Genomic DNA, 18775 nt, shown 5'->3' on the forward strand with positions numbered 1-18775 from the left:
ATGCAGTATTAGGGCAGGGGAGTGGGCCTAGGTAGAGAGCTCTTTCAGAGGGGCGGTACAGACTCGACGGACTGAATGGCCTCCTTCTGCACTGTAGGGATTCTATGGAAAGTTCATAGAACAGCCTCTCAATCTTTTGATTAGGTACTTTACAATCTGCCAGACTCAACACGAGTTCAATAGTTTTAGGTCATTGCCACTTTTTATAACCATTTTTGTAGACAGCAGCTGTTAGAAATGCTTCATCAGCTATTAGAAATGATTCTGTTGCTGTCATTTACAACTCGAGACCCATATATTGTTTCTTTCTCTCTACCATTCTTTCTCTCTACCATAGGGGCTGGTTTAGCACAGGGCTAAATAGCTGGCTTTTAAAGCAGATCAATCAGGCCAAGCAGCGCGGGTTCCATTCCCGTACCAGCCTCCCCAAACAGGCGCTGGAATGTGGCGACTAGGGGCTTTTCACAGTAACTTCATTTGAAGCCTACTTGTGACAATAAACGATTTTCATTTCATTACCATCTCCTTTTGTCTTGCATCATCATACCTTTTGTCAGTTTATCTCTTCTACCTTTCACTATATCACAGATAGTCCCTTTGAGTTCTTTCCTCCCCTTCCCACACTTACGCTGCCTCTGTACTAGCTTGAAAGTTGTTAGTCTTCCAGCTCTGATGAAAGTACATTGACCAAGCAGGGATGTACTTCTGAAGCTTTATAAAGCAATTAGTTAGGCCCCATTTAGAATACTGTGAGCAATTTTGGGCCCCACACCTCAGGAAGGACATACTGGCACTGGAGCGGGTCCAGCGGAGAGTCACACGGATGATCCCAGGAATGGTAGGCCTAACATACGATGAACGTCTGAGGATCCTGGGATTATATTCATTGGAGTTTAGGAGGTTGAGGGGAGATCTAATAGAAACTTACAAGAAAATGAATGGCTTAGATAGGGTGGATGTAGGGAAGTTGTTTCCATTAACAGGGGAGACTAGGACCCGGGGGCACAGCCTTAGAATAAAAGGGAGTCACTTTAGAACAGAGATGAGGAGAAATTTCTTCAGCCAGAGAGTGGTGGGTCTGTGGAATTCATTGCCACAGAGGGCGGTGGAGGCCGGGACGTTGAGTGTCTTTAAGACAGAAGTTGATAAATTATTGATTTCTCGAGGAATTAAGGGCTATGGAGAGAGAGCGGGTAAATGGAGTTGAAATCAGCCATGATTGAATGGTGGAGTGGACTCGATGGGCCGAATGGCCTTACTTCCACTCTTATGGTCTTATGGACCTGAAACGGCAACTCAGCTTCTCTCCACTGATGGTGCATAACCTGTGGAGTATTTCCAGCATGTTCTGCTTTTATTTTTAAACAGCTTCAGTATTTGTTACGACTCAGCAGAAAATAGTTACCTTGTAATATCACTGGCAGACTGATCATCTTGTTGCATTTCTGATAAAGAAGCATCTCCATTACTCAAGGCATCAATCCCTGATAAATCAGCACTACTTTGGGACAGATCCTTGGATTTGCTTAAGTGTGCAAGTGATGTTACAACATTTGCAAGAGTGCTTAAATCACCTTGACAGGTTTCAGCCTGAAATGAAAAGGACAGTTTATGAAGATTTGCTGATCTGAACATTTAACTTACAGGATACCATGAAATTTAGAATAAACGGGACCAATATCCTACCTTGTTCTCAGCTGCAAGTAACATAGCACTCTCTGTCTTCAGCAGTGGCTGTTGAATGTTAACCAGCATTCCAGGTTCCAGAAGACCTGCAGGCCTGTTTGAGACAAAAGGGTGAGTATTTGCATGCACAACAATAAACCCTTACATCGCCAATCCCCTTCACCAGTCAATCTATTAAATTCCTTCCCAAGCATAATCACCTCCACTTTACCATTACTGGAGCTCCACTGTCATCAGCAGCAGTTGCAGACCCCAGAGCGAATACCAGGGAATTCAGTACCCTCTCCCCAACACTTGGGCAGCTGGGTTCTCTGAATAAGTAACAGAACATACTGTGGATGCTGGAAATCTGAAATGGAAACAGAAATTCTGGAAATACACAGCAGGTCAGGCAGCATCTCAAATTACAAGTCGTTGACCTTTCTTCAGTGATGCTACCTGACTTGCCGAATGATTCCAGCATTTTCTGAAGGTTTTACTACCTCTGAATGAGTTGATTTGATTTGATTGATATTTATTGTCACATGTACCGAAGTACAGTGAAAAGTATTTTCTGCGGCCAAGGGAACGTACACAGCAGACAAAAAAATAATCAACAGAGTACATTAACAAATGGTATATCAACAAATAGTGATTGGTTACAGTGCGGAACAAGGGCCAAACAAGTAATACATGAGCAAGAGCAGCATAGGGCGTCATGAATAGTGTTCTTACAGGGAACAGATCAGTCCAAGGGGGAGTCATTGAGGAATCTAGCAGCTGTAGGGAAGAGGCTGTTCCTATGTCTGGATGTGCGGGTCTTCAGACTTATGTATCTTCAACCTGATGGAAGGGTCTGGAAAAGGGCAAAGCCTGGGTGTGGGAAGTCTCTGACAATGCTGTCTGACTTCCTGAGACAGCGGAGGGGCAGACAGAATCAATGGGAGGGTGGCAAGCATGTGATGCGTTGGGCTGAGTTTACCACACTGCAGTTGCTTGCGATCTTTGGCCGAGCAGTTGCCATACCAAGCTGTGATGCAGCCAGATAGGATGCTCCCTATCGCACATCTGTAGAAGATTGAGAGAGTCGATCCAGACATGCTGAATTTCTTTGGCTTCCGTAGGAAGTAGAGACGTTGTTAGACTTACTTGACTGTTGCATCAATGCGAGTGGACCAGGACAGACTGTTGGTTGATGGTGACCCCCAGGAACTTAAAGCTATCGACCATCTCCACTTTGGAGTCATTGATGTAGACCCGGGGGGGGGGGGGGGGGGGGGTGAAGTTGATGATCAGTTCCTTGGTAGTTTTTCCAACATTTAGAGAGAGGATGTTTTCGGTACACCGTGCAAACAAGTGATCTATCTCCGTTCTGTAGTCTAATTCATCGTTGTTTGAGATACGACCCACCACAGTCGTATCATCCGCCAATTTATAGATCGAATTGGAGTTAAATCTTGCCACACAGTCGTGTGTGTGTATAGGGAGTACAATAGAGGACTGAGCACACATCCTTGTGGGGCACTGGTGTTGAGGAGGTCCTGACAGATTGTGGTCTGTTGGTGAGGAAGTCAAGGATCCAGCTGCACAGGGAGGGGTCAAGTCCAAGATTGCAGAGTTTGGTTATTAGTCTTGTCGGGATAATGGTGTTGAAGGCAGAGCTGTAGTCTATGAACAGCAGTCTGACGTAGGTCAGACCAGTTTTGGCTAGTTTCTGACAGCAATCTCATGAATGATCTGTTATCGGTCTTCTGAACATGCATAAGAATAAGATTGTTACAATGGTGTGTTTCAAAATTGGATGCTGACTGTTTGAATTTAATGCATGGTTTGTGCAGGAAGAACATCAACAGTAGCAGGTGTATATTTCTGGACAACGAACCTGTGCAAGTCTCTGTATGGACTGTTTAATTACAAATGTCTTCCCTAAAGTGGTCTTTCCTATAGAATCATCTTCAATTCTGTACATAGATGATTTGGAGTTGGGGACCAAGGGCAATGTGTCCAAGTTTGCAGACGACACTAAGATGAGTGGTAAAGCAAAAAGTGCAGAGGATACTGGAAGTCTGCAGAGGGATTTGGATAGGCTAAGTAATGGGCTGGGGTCTGGCAGATGGAATACAATGTTGACAAATGTGAGGTTATCCATTTTGGTGGGAATAACAGCAAAATGATTATTTAAATGATAAAATATTAAAACATGCTGCTGTGCAGAGAGACCTGGGTGTGTTAGTGCATGAGTCGCAAAAAGTTGGTTTACAGGTGCAACAGGTGATTAAGAAGGCAAATGGAATTTTGTCCTTCATTGCTAGAGGGATGGAGTTTAAGACTAGGGAGGTTATGCTGCAATTGTATAAGTTGTTAGTGAGGCCACACCTGGAGTATTGTGTTCAGTTTTGGTCTCCTTACTTGAGAAAGGACGTACTGGCACTGGAGGGTGTGCAGAGGAGATTCACTAGGTTAATCCCAGAGCTGAAGGGGTTGGATTATGAGAAGAGGTTGAGTAGACTGGGACTGTACTCGTTGGAATTTAGAAGGATGAGGGGGATCTTATAGAAACATATAAAATTATGAAGGGAATAGATAGGATAGATGCGGGCAGGTTGTTTCCACTGGCAGGTGAAAGCAGAACTAGGGGGCATAGCCTCAAAATAAGGGGAAATAGATTTAGGACTGAGTTTAGGAGGAACTTCTTCAGCCAAAGGGTTTTGAATCTATGGAATTCCTTGCCCAGTGAAGCAGTAGAGGCTACTTCATTAAATGTTTTTAAGATAAAGATAGATAGTTTTTTGAAGAATAAAGGGATTAAGAGTTATGGTGTTCGGGCCGGAAAGTGGAGCTGAGTCCACAAAAGATCAGCCATGATCTCACTGAATGGCGGAGCAGGCTCGAGGGGCCAGATGGCCTACTCCTGCTCCTAGTTCTTATGTAAGCAGCACTCTAACCTCAAGCATTACACATATTAATAAAGACACAATTATTTTTTGAAATCTGAAACCCTCCCCCACTCCAAATTTGGACTTCTCAGTGGCTAACCTAGACTGGTGCTGCCACTATTGTCGTTTTCCACAATTAACACCATGCTCTTTATATGTTTGTATAATTGAAATGGTACCTTGCACTTTCTTTGTCTGTTACAAAGGTGGGTGTTGCAGCTAAAGGACTCCGCAAATCCTTCCTGATGTAAATCTTTTCAGTCGAGGCTGCACAGTTTGCAGACTTTTCTCGTGAAACTTCAATCGGTTTCCGTTCACACTGAACAGCTTTTAAAAAACAAACAGCATAACAAAGGTTTATACAGCCACTCTTAATCTGTGCACGTGCTAAAATCATTTGGAAGCTCAGTCCTTCACTTACAGTCTTGCTTCATCCCTAGAGCCAGGCACCTCTGCAGCCGGCAGTACTGGCAGCGGTTTCGGTGGTGTTTGTTAATGACACAGTCCTTCGACCCTCTGCAGAGATACACCAAGTTTTTCCTTATGCTTCTTTTGAAGAAGCCTTTACAGCCTTCACAGCTCACTGCCCCATAGTGGCGTCCTATAAAGTATGGAGAGAACAAAAGACTAGCATCCAGTACAAAATCAGGGGGTTAAGAGACAATTACTACGTAATTAGAAATGTCAAACAATTTGCAATTTTCCACAAAAAGTACTGAAGCAGATATCAGGAAAAGAATTGTCGAGATTTATGATTATTGTACACATTAAACACCTCAATTGGATTCAGATAAATATAAAGCTAAATTCAAGCAGAACTGAGGCACCAAGCACAGTGCTCTAAAGAAAAGGGAGCTGTTGATCCACGCATAAGGTGTCAAGCAAATAAAAACATTTTACTTGACTCTTTAGTTTTATGATTACTAGGCTGAAAAAGAGAAAAAGGTCAATGATAGCCGCAGATCATCTGGATAACTAATTATATTTACACTGGGTTCTTGAAAGTACACAATCAGTACTGCAATCAATACTCTTGAAACAGCTGAAAAACATAATAGCCAAAAACAAAGTCTGTTCCTTCAATTGTTACCCCCTTTCTCCCCCACTCTAATTCTTTGGAACCTATCATTTTGCTTCCACACTCTAATCCCCTTCCTCTCGTGTTTCCTCTAATTAAATATTGGGAAAGAATAAAGTTATTGTTTTCAGCCATTGCTCCAAAGTCCATTCCTAGCTACTGACTCCATCCCTCTCCCTGGCAACAGCCAGATTTAAGTCAGTCCATTTGCAACCTTGGGTGGCACATCAAATACTGAAATGAGCTTGAACCTCATATTCGTACTGTCATGAAGACCGGGCATTTCCATTTCCTCAAGGTCATTCAACTTTGTCCCTGACTCAGCTCATCTGCTGCTGAAACCCTCACCCGTGCCATTGTTTCCTCTAGACTCTCACATGCTACCTCTGTAAACATGAGGATGTCTAAGATCCTTCTGCTTGTGGCTCAATTTGCAGCAAGTCCTGTTCTTCTATCTACATTGGTTCCCAGTCAAACAATGTCTTGATTTCAAAATTCGCACCCTTGTTTTCAAATTCCTTCATGGCCATTCACTTCCCCTTCTCTGTAATCTCCTCCTACTCCACAACCCTCCGAGATACCCGAGTCCGTCTAATTCTGGCTTCTTGTGCATTGCCAATTATAAGTGCTCCAGCATTGGTGGCCGTGCCTTCACTTGCCCAGGCACATAGCTCTTGAATTCCCCATCTACCTCCCTCTGCTTTTGTACCTTGCTTTTTTCCTTTAAGATACTTCTTAAAAATCTACCTCTTTAACCAAGTCTGACCCAATATCTGCTTATGTGACTTGGTGGCATACTGAGTTTTATAATGCACATTGGGACATTTTGTTACGTTAGATGCACTGTATAATTTGTTGTTGCTTTGCACACTTAATGTTGTTGACTATTTGACTCCTTCAGGGGGTCTGACTGCCTGCCAACAGATGCAAGCTCAAATCCGAATGCTCTCTTTCCCAAAGACTGTTACTATATTCCCCACCTCATTGGTCCACAGCCCTGTCAAAGAAGAAAATGGGACCAATGTGATAAGAGAAATTGGGCCAGAAAGACCAATCGGATCTCTCAGAACAATGATGGAACACTGATCAACTATGAACACAGTTGCATTGTAGATTTTCAATATGGCTGTTAGAAATGAACAAACTGAAGAGCTAGGCAAGTCTCCAGATTTAGAATGGCACACTCCCATCTGCCTTAAGAGAAAGAATTGTGTACACACGTAAAACTATTTCATAGTCACGAAACACAAGTTATAAGTATTATTTCGGTGTCATCAAAAACAAGCTCAAACTAGATTTTGATATATTCGTCAGAGATTAAAGAAGACATTTTCTTACCTGAAGCCCTGTCCCCACAAACTACACAGAACTCCAGTGGCGGTTTGACTGCACTTTGCTCTCCTGAAACAGCATCAGTCACAATCTACAAAGAAAGAAATACAAATACATGTTCTTTTTTCCCCTCTATAAATTAAATACAGTAAAAGCATCAAGAGTTAGGCTTTATGTTGGCACTCTCCAGATTTCGTGCCATGATTTTAGCAGACGATCTGGAAAAACTATGGAAGTTTTGGTCAAAGTTATGACATGGCGATCGGGAAAACCACTGCAGAAATTCCAACTCAAAACTTGAAGTTTTGAACATTATAGGTTACGTTTTCTCAACTTGGTTTCTGAAAACAGTTAACCGTCAGGAACATATTGAACTCTGGAGCACTCTTTGCCATGGCTTTTTAATGGAGTCAAGAAAGCAGCCCACCAGCACCTTTGGAAGGCAACTTGGAATGGACAAGAACTGTGGACCTTGCCAGAACACACTCATCCCAAAACTAAGTCCAACAAAAGAGCAAAGTTAAGAGTAAAAGAGGACAAATACGTTATTTTAATTCACTGACAGCCACACACATGCAATTTTCTAATAACAGAGGCTACAACAATCGGTGCACATCCAATGTACACTTTCTGTACCTGTATATGCTGTGCTGATCCATCAGGAGATGTAAAAATGAGTTGGTTGAGACCTGCAGAGTCAGGTGTGGCCAGGATCACTTTTCCCTGTCCTGAATCAGGTCTGGCTAAAATCACTTTGTTTGACGATGTACCATCTGAATTTGTTAAAATGAATTGTTTGCTCGCACCATGATCCATTGAGGTGACGATTTGGATCTTCTGGCCCGTCTGCTGATCAGTAACAATCTACAAACAAAAATGTACTATTTAGTAGTTGACATTCGTCAAACGAAAGAAGTGGATAAACCAAATATAATGCTGCCTATTTTTTTTTTCATAAAAGGTCTGCAATAATTAAAATACATTAGTAACCAATGAGACAAACAACAATGTATTTAAACAAATACTGGCAACACAATGTAAGGAGGCAGACACCACATGGACCAGTAACTACCTACATGAGGGAAGCCAGACTTTTAAAATCTGCTTACATACAGCTATTCCTTTATAAAGGCTGAAAATAGGATGGGTGGAGCAGGTTTTAATGCTCGAGTACATGCAACGGTTAGGCTATTTTCACCAAATTTAGTAAGATAAATTCTACCTGAATGCGCTGAGCTACAGTGACACCAGGGTCTGCGGGAACAATCTGAATCCTCTGTGGGGTACTGGTCATTATTGGTCGTCCTATTACAGCTCCTGGAGCTACAGTAGATAATGTCCCTTGAGAGTGGGAGACCTGTGAGGAAGTTGCCAGGAAATATACAATAATAAAAATAAAAAAGGCACATCTAACTTCAAACTACATTTTTTTAGCAAAGCAACCCTGTCCATTGCAATTAAAATGAACTTTTAAGATGATTTAAGTTAATTTCCGCCACATTCTTTCTCTCTTTTATTCAGTTTCCCACTGGTGCCTTATTATTACATGTCCGTGCTCAGCTGAGAGAGTGAGATAGCCTGAATTTCAAATGGCTCCACTGTTGTAATTGTTGCTTATACTGCCAAGGAAGGTGAACAGGAGCCAGGTTGAGCCCTATACTACTTCCTGGCTAAAACACAAGTTCAAATCAGCGAAGACTATGAATGCTACATCTATCAAAATAATTTCATTGACTTTATGAAAGAAAGTGAAGAGATATATTGCCAAACATATCCTGTGTTAATCAGCACGTTTGTTAAACAAGGCAGATTCCAATTGTATGACAAACAGCTTTGACATAACTCTTACTTCCATCCCTATGACCAGTTCTTTCTTTATTAGGCATATCAGCTCTCTTAGCTGTTCCAGAAATTTACTGCACCACACAATAAAATGTATAATTTCCATATGCTTGATGTTTATTATTCTTGGAGCTGAGTTTTCTAATGCGACACTCATCATCCAAAATAAATATCCTACTTGTACCCACAGTATCCACACCGCTCAGCAATTAAAAAATTCGTAACCCCCCCCACCCCACGGCCCAGAAGATAAAGTTCATTTCTGCATGCCTCTTTGTAAATTAGATCTTTATATTGCCAATCCAGCATGTTGCTCCTCACCAACACAATGTTATTTTCGGTGTATGACCATCAAAAGTGTACACAGTACCCAAATACTCTCCAACAATCACATATTTAAACCTGCATGGTTGTATGTATGAACCCAAATGTCCCAGTACTTGATTAGCTTTGCTTATAATAATCTTTATTAGTGTCACAACTAGGCATACATTAACACTGCAATGGAGATACTATGAAAATCCTAGTCGCCACACTACGGCGCCTGTTCGGGTACACTGAAGGAGAATTTAGAATGTCCAATTCACCTAACAAGCATGTCTTTCGGACTTGTGGAAACCGGAGCACCCGGAGAAAACCCACGCAGACACGGGGATAACGTGCAGACTCCGCACTGACAGTGACCCAAGCCGGGAATTGAACCCGGGTCCCTGGTGCTGTGAAGCAACAGTGCTAGCACTGTCCTATCGTGCCGACCGATGACAATTTTGCAATGACTGCCTGGATATCTCATATGTTAAGTCAATATTCCAATCAAGATTCTTTACCTCCTTTACAAATAGGCATTTCTTAATAATCTACACAGTTCACTTCTTCAATTCCAATGTCCATTTGTCACATTAAAACAATCTTTTCTTAGATCTTTTGGCTCTTTAACTCTAATTCTTTTTCATGTCGTATTCCAAAAATGCGCTTCTATACTCGTCAACTTGCCAAGTAACTTGGTGCTATTGCCAAATGCAACACTGTATGTGGTAATGCAGGGGCAAGAACACCCTTTGCTGCACAGTGACATTAGAAATAAATTTAAGCAGATGACCTCAGTTTTCTGTTCCTGGATTCTTTCACAGTGCTACCATTTCATTAAAATATCTAAGGCAATTAGGGATGGGCAATAAATGCTGTCCCAGCCAGCAACGCCCACATCCCATAAATTAATTTCTTTTAAATTCCGATGTATCATTCCTATTTACTAATGTCTCAGTGACCAATGATGCGATGATCAAGAACTATTAAATCTTTGCTTGCTCCTCCATGCAAATATTTACTGGGTTCTCTTTCAACTTTGTTATATTGGCATGTTTTCCTTGTCAATCACCTAAGATGTGTTAATTCATATATGCTTAGCCGTTTTTAGATATTAGGTGCCTACGGAGCTCAAAGTGGGCGTTTCTTCTAAGGTTTGGACCAAATAGAAAGCAGATTGTGGAAATGGGTCTTTTTAAACCAGAACACTGAGGTTGTTTAATTTACTCACTATTTCAAAGGGACCTTTTGCGACTGGCATTTTAAAATCACTACTTTTGTCATTTTCAGGATTCCAGATTGCACTGAGTAATAACTGGCCCCTAAATGAGTTAACAGCATTTCTTACTGCACAGCATGTTGATAGAATTGAGTGTATCATTAACAGAGTGCTACAGTCAGGAATTTAGTGCAAGTGGGAGCTCTGTACAGGGGGTGGCACTGTTTTTTATGTTTTTCAAACTTCCAATTACTTGTAGTGGAAGTTGAAGTAGTGAGTATTTAGTAGCTTAGTTACTAAGTTATCAAATGGATCAGCATTCTTGTCGCACCCCTGGAGTACCCAGAACCTTGTGGGGAACCAGTAATCGTGGAGAACCCTCTACTCCAGCCAGCCCGTCCCAACCATCATTGATCACCGCGTGTCTGAACAGCCCCTAGCAGACAACATCTTTCAAGATGTCCACTCTGAGGGGGTTATTGTTTGTAAGGGAGAAAAATTGTGTTAAAAAACTTTAATAAATATATATATTTTTAAAAAATGTCCACTCTGCTCTTGAAATTCTTCAGCTTAATGTTGAAGGGATGTCAACTGTTGTGCATGAGATCATCGAGGTGCTCTGCAGAACCCACTAAATCGATATGATCTGTCTCCAGGAAACCCACATCGGCGACACTGCCCAAAATTCCAGATTAAAAATTGTCAACTATGATATGGTCACTTTCCAGGACAACAACATATATGCACGCCAACATCACAGTCCCATCAATTATATGAACATCTAATATCTGTGACACCATCATGGTTAGAAACTACAGAATTACCAATGTGCATAAGCTTCTGTTCCACAGGTTTTCACCAGATCTCTGTTGGGTCACCTCCAACAATGGATACCCCCTTCAAACCACATACCAAGTCCTTAACTATTTACCAAAAAGTCAGCATCAGCCTAGAATTCTCCAGGTTGGACTCCATATACCTCTTATCCGGTCAAAGCCAAGGTGGAATTTCCACAAAGCATGTTGACAACAGTTCACTGACCAGCTAGAGAAGTCTGTTGACTATATCCTGATCAAACAGATCACAAGCAAGAGGGATACACACGCTTCACCACACCAAGGCCTTCTTTAAAGTTGCTACGGCAAGCATTCACGTGGGTTTTGTCCAACGTATATTCCTTGCCTTGACTGTGAATGCCAAAAACACAAAGAAGTTGAAGAATCTGGCGATCCAGATGGCGCAAACCATCTCATCAAAACACTAGACAATGAGAGGTCACGTGACGTGAGCGTGGGAGCGGCTGTGTTTTCGCGAGCTCTGGCTCCACTTGTCTTTTAATCCTTTATCCTAATGCACATTCCATAATTATCTTTTTTGAGGATATATGTCTTGCACTATATCCCTGGATGATCCTGGTTGGAGTTTCGTGATGAGGGGTCATGTTGAATCAGAGAGAATACCCTTGTTTGATTGAGGCAACTGGAAGTGGCTGGGGTGGGGTCCAGCTTGCAGTGGCGGTTTTTCTGGTGAGTGGGCCCATGTCTCGGCAGTGCTGGATGCACCAGGATGATGGCTGCCATTCCCAATGATGTTCTGGATGATGATCTCGGCTCCGGGGTGCAGATCTTTGGTGCTCACTTTTATTTATTTATTTTGGTTTTCTTTTATAAATTTAGAGTACCCAATTATTTATTTTTTTCCAATTAAGGGACAATTTAGCATGGCCAATCCACCTACCCTGCAGATCTTTGGGTTGTGGGGGTGAAATCCACGCAGACACGGGGAGACTGCAAAATCCACAGGGACAGTGACCCAAGGCCGGGATTCGAACCCGAATCCTCAGTGCTACCCACTGTGCCACATGCCGCCCCCACCCCCCCGTGCTCACTTTTATGACTAACTATGAAATATCCACAGGAAATTGGTGGTAGTGCAGAAAAGAATCCTGGTATTTGATTGAGCAATATAACTGGTGGGGTTTGTAGAAATCGATGGACCAAATGGCCTTCTTCTGCACTGATCAATGGAGGAAGTGTGCCCACGTAGGTTGCTCTTTCGGAGGATGGGTGCAGTCTCGATGGGCCAAATGGCCTTCTTCTGCACTGTGGGCGATTCTATGGATTCCAAGTGGTCTTATAAAGTAAATGTCATAGAATCATAGAATTTACAGTACAGAAGGAAGCCATTTGGCCCATCGAGTCTGCACCGGGCCTTGGCAACAGCACCCTACTTAAGCCCAGGCTTGCACTCTATCCCTGTAACCCAGTAACCCCAACTAACCTTTTGGAAACTAAGGGGCAATTTAGCATGGCCAATCCACCAAACCTGAACATCTTTGGACTGTGGGAGGAAACTGGAGCCCCTGGAGGAAACCCACGCAGACACGGGGAGAATGTGGAAACTCCACAGAGTCACCCAAGGCCTGTTAATCCCTGACTAGGATCAAGGATAGCCCCCAGTTAGAACTAATTATATCAGGTTTTAATTTTTAAAATTACTTTGAATTTTGAGAATCTGTGCTGTGCTCACGTCACGTGACCTCTCATTGTCTAGTGTTTTGATGAGATGGTTTGCGCCATCTGGATCGCCAGATTCTTCAACTTCTTTGTGTTTTTGGCATTCACAGGCAAGGCAAGGAATATACGTTGGACAAAACCCACGTGAATGCTTGCCATAGCAACTTTAAAGAAGGCCTTGGTGAAGCGTGTGTATCCCTCTTGATTGTGATCGGTTTGTAGAAATCCTGCTGCATTGTATGTTGTCTACCCTGACCGACTTGGGAAGCAGGGGCCGGACAAGGACTTTTTGTGAGCCCGGTCCCTTGCGAAACGTGGATGGACAAGTTCCCGATTGAGTTAAAAAAAAATTGGCTGTCATGCTTTAGCAACTTTCATAGAATTTACAGTGCAGAAGGAGGCCATTCGGCCCATCGAGTCTACACCGGCTCTTGGAAAGAGCACCCCACCCAAGCCTACACCTCCACCTTTTCCCCATAACCCAGTAACCCCACCTAACACTAAGGGCAATTTGGACAGTAAGGGCAATTTAGCATGGCCAATCCACCTAACCTGCACATTTTTGGACTGTGGGAGGAAACCCATGCGCACACGGGGAGAACGTGCAGACTCCACACAGACAGTGACCCAAGCCGGGAATCGAACCTGGGACCCTGGAGCTGTGAAGCATTTGTGCTAACCACTATGCTGCCTCTAATTTTGATTAGGAGGTTGGGCACATCAGGTTCGATGAAGCACATTGTACCGGGTCTTCCAGGCCTGGGGTCGGTTGGGGCCCCCAGCCACTGGTCTTATATTATTTTGTTCTCTATGTTCGTCATGAGGGGTTGGAGGTGGCTGGTTGTATCCCCACGACCCCTGGCTGGGACATAAGTTCTAGTTGACTGGGCGTCGGGGCAAAGGCACGGTGGAGGTGAAGGCACTTCATTAGATGGAATTTTTAAGCGATCCTGAGGGTTGTTCGACGATCCGGTCATAACTTTGGCCTTTCGAAGTGACATAGATGCTGCTTTATCCTGCAGTTCATCAATAATCATGGACTTTGCTCCCATTTGATTACTCTGTTGATTTCTTGTTATTGTCTTTTCTCCTAGCAAGGGTGGGTGAGGTGTGAGCACGAGTGAGGATCATTTGTGATCCTGTTTTAGCAAAAATCATACTGAGTTGGTAATGTGCAGTCTTGCTCCTGGTGTTTTTTTATGTGCTGAAATCCGCAGTTATGAGAAGGGAGTGCATTTTAGACACCCCTTATCTCGTTTATAATGAAGATGAGTGGAACCACAGCAGGTGGATGGTTGGTGTGGAGGTGGGTGGAAGATTTAGTTAATCCCTGACTAGGATCAAGGATAGCCCCCAGTTAGAACTAATTGTATCAGGTTTTAATTTTTTTTATTACTTTGAATTTTGAGAATCTGTGCTCGTCTCATCTGAAGGCCTGCAGATCATTCATCTGCGAGAAGACTGGATTCCTTCTGATTCTTCCTTTGGGTTGGTATTTTTATTAAAAAAAGAGCTATTAGAGTAGGGAGAAATAAGTAGGGGTACACACTGGGGTGGGGTTGTCTAATCCTTGTTCGAATTGTTGACGCGAGAGTCTGTATGCGCTGCCTCTACATTGTTGGAGCCTTTCTTTGGTTTGGGGGTAGCTTGATGGGAGTTAAGTGCCCTCCTCTAAGTTTGTACACTCTCTCGGTGTCTGTGTATGTTTCCTCCAGGTTCTCCGGTTTCCTCCCACAGTCCAAAGATGTGCAGGTTAGGCAGATTGGCCATGATCAATGGAGGAAGTGTGCCCACGTAGGTTGCTCTTTCGGAGGACTGGTGCAGTCCCGATGGGCCAAATGGCCTTCTTCTGCACTGTGGGCGATTCTATGGATTCCAAGTGGTCTTATAAAGTAAATGTCATAGAATCATAGAATTTACAGTACGGAAGGAAGCCATTTGGCCCATCGAGTCTGCACCGGGCCTTGGAAACAGCACTCTACTTAAGCCCAGGCTTGCACTCTATCCCTGTAACCCAGTAACCCCAACTAACCTTTTGGAAACTAAGGGGCAATTTAGCATGGCCAATCCACCAAACCTGAACATCTTTGGACTGTGGGAGGAAACTGGAGCCCCTGGAGGAAACCCACGCAGACACGGGGAGAATGTGGAAACTCCACACAGTCACCCAAGGCCTGAACTGAACCTGGGATCCTGGAGCTGTGAGGCAGCAGTGCTAACCACTGTGCCACCTTGCTGCCCTCATGGTACCTCCTCATTGTGGTTGGGCCTTCCATGGGAGGCAGTGCCTCCATGCGAGGCAGTGTCTGTCTATGTTGAGGCAATGCCGCCATGTCCACTAGTACCCTGTTTATGATGGCATACAGTGCTGGTCTGTGGCTAACATTCCTGGGCTAGCTCGGGTGTTCCTCCTTCAGGGGGCATTCTTTTTCTCTTCACCTGGGTGAGCAATGTACTGTTATAAACCCTGTTTTGGTTCAATGGGTTACGAGGGGTTCCCCTCATCGTTTCAAGACAAGACACCCAATTATTGGTTGAAGGGAGGTGCTGACCATAATCCGAATCTATAGCTGCTGGTCTTCTCTGTATAAACATGTGGAATGATGATCCTTTCGTTGTGTGTCTGAGGTTGGGATTATGTGGTGTTGTATGGCATATGTAAAACACCTTTCTAAAACTGGGGTGCTCACGTATTTTCTCTGCATTTTCCCTTTTTTGTTATGGTGGGTATAAAGAAGCAGTGATTGGTTCCTCCTGGGGTACAGACAGGTCTGTTATCTGAGGGGAGAAGGTTGCGGTGTGTCATTGATGCCGCTGGTGCTGCTGGAGTTGAGGGAGGTGTGTGCTGGTGCTCACCTGAACATGGGATGAAAAATTTATCCTGAATCTCGTGGCCGTGGGGTGGTGTGCACCATTGTATCATGTTATATGGCCTTATCCTTTTCTCCCTTGTTCTCTGGTGATGCCTATGGCGGCATCAAGTTGAGTCTAATGATTGCATTTATCCAGTTATATGATGTTCTCCTGTACCCATCTGCATCCATATATGTTGCGATTTTTTTTTTGTTGCTGAGCTGTACCATTCATTTGGTTTTGCAGCATTATTTGTTCAAATGTAAAACTTCAATAAATATACCTCCATACTTGCTGGGAAGAGCTCACTAGCAACCCGGACTGCACTCACTCCAGCCAGAAAGGCTGGAGACTGATCCAGTAACTAGCAGCAACCTGCAACGTCCAACTGGAGCTGCGTCTCACCGAGTGCAGTGGCCAGTCACCTAGTCAAAGGTGGTAGAGCTTTCACCAGAGTGAGCTATTGGCGCAATGTTGCGAGGGAAAAGAACTCAAACACCAGGCTAAACAACCAAAGCCATGAACACAGATGAGGTCCAATTAGTATTCAGTAAATAAACCTGGCAAAACTGCGGGTTACAACCAAATCTACACTCAATTCCTGAAGCACCTTGGCCCCATGGTGACAAAATGATTCACTGTATTGCTGACCACAATGATCCAACTGCCAAAAATCTGGCCGAAAGCTAAAGTCATTGCAATCCCCTAGCCTGGCAAAAACACGAAAGAAGTTACAGACCAATTTATTTTCTATCCATGTGTTGTAAGATGTGAGTGAGGATCATCTCGCACCATCTCCAACTGACTGTGGAGGATACACTATCCATAAACCAGTTTGAATCTCTCCAGCTCAAAGTTATTGATAGATAACATCCTTAGTAAGTAGGCGTGAGAGTCCCACATGATATATTGCCTACTGGCAGCATGGTGGCACAGTGGTTAGCACTGCTGCCTCACGGCGCCACGGTCCCAGGTTTGATCCCGGCTCTGGGTCACTGTCCGCGTGGAGTTTGCACATTCTCCCTGTGTTGCGGGGTCTCGCCCCTACAACCCAAAGATGTGCACGGTAGGTAAATTGGCCACGCTAAATTGCCCCTTAATTGGATAAAATGAATTGGGTACTTTAAATTTATTTTAAACAATTCATTTTAAAAAAAGGATATATTGCCTACTTGAAGCTCGGAGGAGGGATATCTTGACCTGGCCTAAAAGGATATTGGGGAGGTAGAGGAAGGAGAAGAATCCATTACTTGGGGTCCATGTTGGGACGAACATCATAGGAAGAATTAGGTATTAGGTCCCATTTGGAGATTAGAGAGCAACAGAAATTAGAGGATTTAAATTAAATAAAAGGCTAATAAGTACTTAATTATTATAATCTCTGCATTATTACCCAAACCATGTGCAAATTTGGCATCCCAGATTAGGAAGGTGAACATGTGCCTGAAGTAGTGGTGTGGGAAAGAGAGGGTTCCATTTCATGGCACTCTGGCACTGGTACAGAAACAGGAACGAACCGTGCTGTTGGGATGGGTTTCCCCTCAACTCGGCTGAGGCCAGGGCCTTGGGGAAAGAATAAACAGGGCAGTCACAAGGGCCTTAATCTCGTAAATCGGGAGGAGGGCTCAGAAAGTTCCACAGGTAACTTTTCAAATATTTCAAAAACAAACAAAAGATGTGGTTAGGTTGATTGGCTATGCTAAATTGCCCCTTGGTGTCCAAAATGTTAAGTGGGGTTACGGGGATAGGGCGGGGGAATGAGACTGGGTGGAGTGCTCTTTCGGAGGGTCAGTGCAGATTTGATGGTCTGAATGGCCTCCTTCTGCACTGAATGGATTCTATGAAAATAAAGTAACATTCAAAAATTGTACCTTAGACACTGCTAGTAAAGGGAAAACGAAAACATACAGTAATTAAACCAGGAGAGAGAAAAATGGGAAATGTTTGGGTCGAACATTAGAGGACAGGTTAGGGTGGGTGGACCAAATAGACATTCTTTATACAGCCATACAGAATGTTAGGAACAAAGTGAATTAATTGCAAATCAATGCAAAACATAGCACAGCTCCTGGTGAGTAATAAAGTTGCAAGCACCAGTAAAGGAGATAGGATGAATACAAAAGGGGTGTATGAAAAAAAAGAGATGCAACAAAAATCACAAGTTATGATGGAAAACACTGATGGCCCTAAGAAGCGATAAATCCCTGGGACCAGATAGCTTTCATCTTGGGATTTTAGAAGAAGATGGGAACATTGCACATACCCTAACTGTTATCTTCCAAATTTCTTTTGATTGGAGAACTAATGTTTTAGATTGAAAAATTGTGTGCACTGTTCACTATTTAAGAAAGTTAACAAAGGGAAACCAGGAGATTGGAGATGTATTAGCCTAACATCAGTTATTAGAAAACTACTTGGGTCTAGAATTAAAGGTAGGGACTGAACACCTTGACATCTTTCAGCTGATCAGAGAGCCAGCATGGATTTGGAAGAGGTAGGTTGTGTCTGATGGATCTGATCATTTTTTAAAAAGGTGACTAAGTAGTGGACAGGAGAATGCCTGTGGATATTATTTAAATGGACTTATCTTCAGGAGGAGGATCTACAGGAGATACTCACGGGAGCAGAGGGGCAGACCTGCGGGAGACACTCGCGGGAGCAGAGAGGCGGACCTGCGGGAGATACTCGCGGGAGCAGAGAGGCGGACCTGCAGGAGACACTCGCGGGAGCAGAGAGGCGGACCTGCGGGAGATACTCGCGGGAGCAGAGAGGCGGACATAGAACATACAGTGCAGAAGGAGGCCATTCGGCCCATCGAGTCTGCACCGACCCACTTAAGCCCTCACTTCCACCCTACCCCCCGAACCCAATAACCCCTCCTAACCTTTTTTGGACACTAAGGGCAATTTAGCATGGCCAATCCACCTAACTCGCGGGAGCAGAGAGGCGGACCTGCAGGAGATACTCGCGGGAGCAGAGGGGCGGACCTGCGGGAGATACTCGCGGGAGCAGAGAGGCGGACCTGCGG

The 18775-nt window shown here is 43.7% G+C and overlaps 1 protein-coding gene across 15 annotated transcripts in view; it reads right to left on the reverse strand.

The window, feature by feature from the left end:
* nr2c1 (nuclear receptor subfamily 2, group C, member 1) overlaps window positions 1–18775 on the reverse strand; it is a 172465-nt gene that overhangs the window by 44047 nt on the left and 109643 nt on the right. For 13 of the 15 annotated variants that reach the window (XM_072471898.1, XM_072471907.1, XM_072471902.1 and 10 more), the window contains 7 exons: window positions 8234–8368; window positions 7648–7875; window positions 7018–7102; window positions 5023–5202; window positions 4781–4928; window positions 1687–1780; window positions 1406–1590 (listed from right to left, as the gene is read on the reverse strand). In XM_072471898.1, the coding sequence (XP_072327999.1) occupies window positions 1406–1590; window positions 1687–1780; window positions 4781–4928; window positions 5023–5202; window positions 7018–7102; window positions 7648–7875; window positions 8234–8368 (1055 nt within the window). The remainder of the gene's footprint in view (window positions 1–1405; window positions 1591–1686; window positions 1781–4780; window positions 4929–5022; window positions 5203–7017; window positions 7103–7647; window positions 7876–8233; window positions 8369–18775) is intronic. The other 2 variants (XM_072471908.1, XM_072471909.1) reach the window with 1 other exon arrangement.

The sequence above is a fragment of the Scyliorhinus torazame genome, chromosome 13 (assembly GCF_047496885.1).
Source record: "Scyliorhinus torazame isolate Kashiwa2021f chromosome 13, sScyTor2.1, whole genome shotgun sequence".
Classification (NCBI taxonomy): domain Eukaryota; kingdom Metazoa; phylum Chordata; class Chondrichthyes; order Carcharhiniformes; family Scyliorhinidae; genus Scyliorhinus; species Scyliorhinus torazame.